Source organism: Orycteropus afer, unplaced genomic scaffold (assembly GCF_000298275.1).
Source record: "Orycteropus afer afer isolate SDZICR_OR568_19922 unplaced genomic scaffold, OryAfe1.0 scaffold00007, whole genome shotgun sequence".
NCBI classification, from domain to species: Eukaryota; Metazoa; Chordata; class Mammalia; order Tubulidentata; family Orycteropodidae; genus Orycteropus; species Orycteropus afer.
The window spans coordinates 6304157-6307421 of record NW_006921594.1 but is presented as its reverse complement, the minus strand read 5'-3'; the positions used below and the strand labels follow the sequence as shown (position 1 = coordinate 6307421).

The 3265-nt window shown below is 41.9% G+C and overlaps 1 protein-coding gene across 1 annotated transcript in view; it reads right to left on the bottom strand.

Annotated features, from left to right (window-relative positions):
• DOCK4 (dedicator of cytokinesis 4) overlaps nt 1–3265 on the bottom strand; it is a 353512-nt gene that overhangs the window by 201412 nt on the left and 148835 nt on the right. Inside the window, exon 14 of the mRNA XM_007945030.1 lies at nt 1455–1560. Coding sequence (XP_007943221.1) covers nt 1455–1560 — 106 coding nt within the window. The remainder of the gene's footprint in view (nt 1–1454; nt 1561–3265) is intronic.

Here is a 3265-nt window from a genome sequence, read left to right as displayed (position 1 = left end):
CACTCCTCGGAAGGAAGGTTGGGCAATCCTACTTCCGTAGTGATACTGCCTCGGAAACCCAAGGAGGGGTCGCTATGAGTCGGGGCCGACTTGACGGCACATAACAACAACAACAACAGTGACTAGTCTCTAGGTTGTATGATGTCATGGAAGAAAAGCCTGGAGATCTGCATCCATAAAGATTACAGCCACGAAAGCCCTGCGGAGCTTTTTGGTCTGGATTTAACAAAGGGTAACAGCTTAACTAGTTGGTAAGTGGAAGTAAGTCTCCAAGGGGCACAGAGTGTAGCTGGAGAAGATAAGAGTAGGGACACCATGAAGGAGGCAAAGAAAATTCTGCCACACAGACTCATAAACTCAGAGTAAGAATGGATCTCAGTGCTTGGGGAAGAGCAAAGCCTGACCTTCCATAACATTCCACATCCACCAGCTTTTGCTGTAGAATGTCTGTGTTCTGGTTTCCTAGTGCCACTTTGGCAGGAATACACCACAAAAAGGATGGCTAGAACAAACAGGAGTCTATTCTCTTACAGTTTGGGAGGCTAGAAGTCCGAGTTCCAAGTGCTAGGCTCTAGGCGCTGTGTGAAAGCCCCTCGACCTTGGGCTTCAGCTCTGCCTCCTGCTCCTGGCCCACTGGAGCTAGAGGCTTTTCTTCACTCAGACAGCTACTGGCTGCTGAGACTGACAAGCCCAAGGTTGACAAGTAAAAAGGCACAGTCCCAATGTTACCAAACCACACAATAGGCCATGAATTCATGTCCACTGAAAGTCCCAAGGTCGGCAGAGCATGGCAGGCTGCTGAGCAATGACTTGGCTACCTGTAGGGTTCAAGTGTGCCATAAGTTAAAGACCATCCCCAAAGCTGTTTCTTATATACAGGAAGCAGACTACATACCCAAAGGCAGCTACTCAGAGTAGATTCCACCATGGAGTTGATTACCAGTCTCATCATGGGAATACTACAACCAGCTGCTCAGCCACTCAACCAGGCCTAGCCAAGTTGACATACAAACTTAACCACCACAATCTGGCAGACAGAAATTCAGACCTTCCTGACATTCAGCAACAGTCCAGGCCTGACTTCATGCAGAGTCTGTTAAGACATTTAAGACTGTGCTGTCCATTACAGGAACTGCTGCCACATGGGGCAACTGAGCACTTGAAATGCGACTGGTCTCAAAAGAGATGTGCTATAAAATACTCACCAGCTTTCAAAGACATAAGCCAAAAACACAAGGCAAACGATCACATTAACGACTATCTGTATTAATTACTTGTTGAAATGATAATGTTTTTGGATATACTGGGTTAAACAAAATATATTATTAAAATTTCACCTGTTTCTTTTTAAGTTTTAAGGTGGATGCTAGAAAATTTAAAATTACTTTTGTGGTTCACATAGTATTTCTTTTGGAGAGCTCTGATTTAAATATTTTTACTACTTTGCCACTCACAGGCTCAGAAGCCTCTGCATAAAACTCCCCTCAGAGTTATTTGGCTTGGAGAAGTCAGAGATGGTCTGCTGAGAAAGTGTCTTTTCTTCTTTAGACATCAGATACCCTAAGAAACAAAGTGTTGAATGACTGATGCTTAACAACTGGGAAGAGTCCAGAGGCCTTCAAGATGGCACTAAAGTACATGGGCAGATGCTTTCCTCAAACAGGCTACAATCAAGGAGAGAATTTCTGTTGCCATGTTTTTCTCATTTCAAATATAGCTTGGCAGTGATTACACCCTGTGATCCTCAAAGAGAGTTTTATGTGTGGTCCTATCAACCACAGAACCACAGATAATTCATTTCGCAGAGGCAGCAACTGTGTTGATGAACTTGGTTCTGTTGGTACAAACACATGACTCATCCGTCCTGACCTGATCAGTCCACTAGAGATGCAAACTGACTCTACAAAATGAAAAAAAAAAATCACGCTTGCAAACTGGCAGGGTAACACTGAGATCAGAAATGTTGTTTACACATATCTTCTCACTGAAGAATTCCACTCAAGTTTTCATTAGAGCCACAGTTGAGAATGGACAAGTCAAAATTCTGATACATAACAAAAGGGAACCAAAAAATAACTGCATGTTTCCCAGTATAAACCAACTGGATTTTAAAGCTGCAAGCAGTTGCTGATGTGAATACATACATCTTCCCCTTCTCCCTCTAATTTGAAGGATTTGTTGTTGTCATTGTTAGGTGCCACTGAGTCACTTCTGCCTCACAGAGACCCCCATATGACAGAGTGGAACTGCCCCACAGGTTTTCTCACCAGGTCCTTCTCTTGTGGAGCCACTGGGTGGGCTTGGACTGTCAACCTTCTGGTTAGCAGCCAAGCCCTTAACTGTTGTAACTCCAGGGCTCCTTATTTGGAAGATTATGAAACCAAAATTGAACAGGAGAAAAGAAAGACAAGGAAGCAATTTAAAAAACAAAAACAGTAACAAAACAAAACAACCCTCTTGCAGTCCTTGGACCTGAGAGAACTACTTCCCTGGGCAGTGTGAGCCTTGTCACCACAACATGGGGAAGGGGATGGGACAGAAGCGAGCCTTATTGCACCAAAAGTTCATTTCCATCATTAAAGCCAGACAAGTGCTGCAGGAGCATAGCACATCCCAGACAATTAATCACTAGATGAAGTATCATCTTGCTTCATGTTTTTCCATTTCTCAGTGATACTGCCCAGAGATCAAGCTGAAAAATTTTTCTAGCAGCTGGCTGTATTCTAGCCTAAACTATGTTTTTTATATTAGATTTCCCCATCAATTTGCTTCATAGTGGGATGTAATTTCTTCTTTTTTTTTTTGCTGAAGAGGAAATACCAGTTATTTTTAGCAACTGAAGGAAATAATCAGTTGCAAGAGTCATTGAATAAGATGTCACCAAGTAAACAGTCCTATAAACAGTCAGTTTCGGCAACAGTAGCATGATATGCTCAGGCAGACTGGGTCCCTAAGCTGGGTCAGGTCATTGTGGGGAACTTAACAGGCTGTTGTCATAGCCTTCCCTACACGAATGAATTTTCATCAAGAGGAAGACTGTTGAAATGTCAAATGCTTTGTTTCATACATATTTACCATAATTAGAAAAAAAAAAAGTGTATTTTTAAAAAAAAAATCACAAAATGCTGCAGTGGGTAATGTGGGTCAGTTTCTGTATCTTTTTTTTAATGCATTTTATTGAAATATAATTTATGTACAGTGAAATACACAAAACTAAAGTGACATGGGTCAATGCATTTTTTTTTTTTTTTTGCAGTGTTCCCTC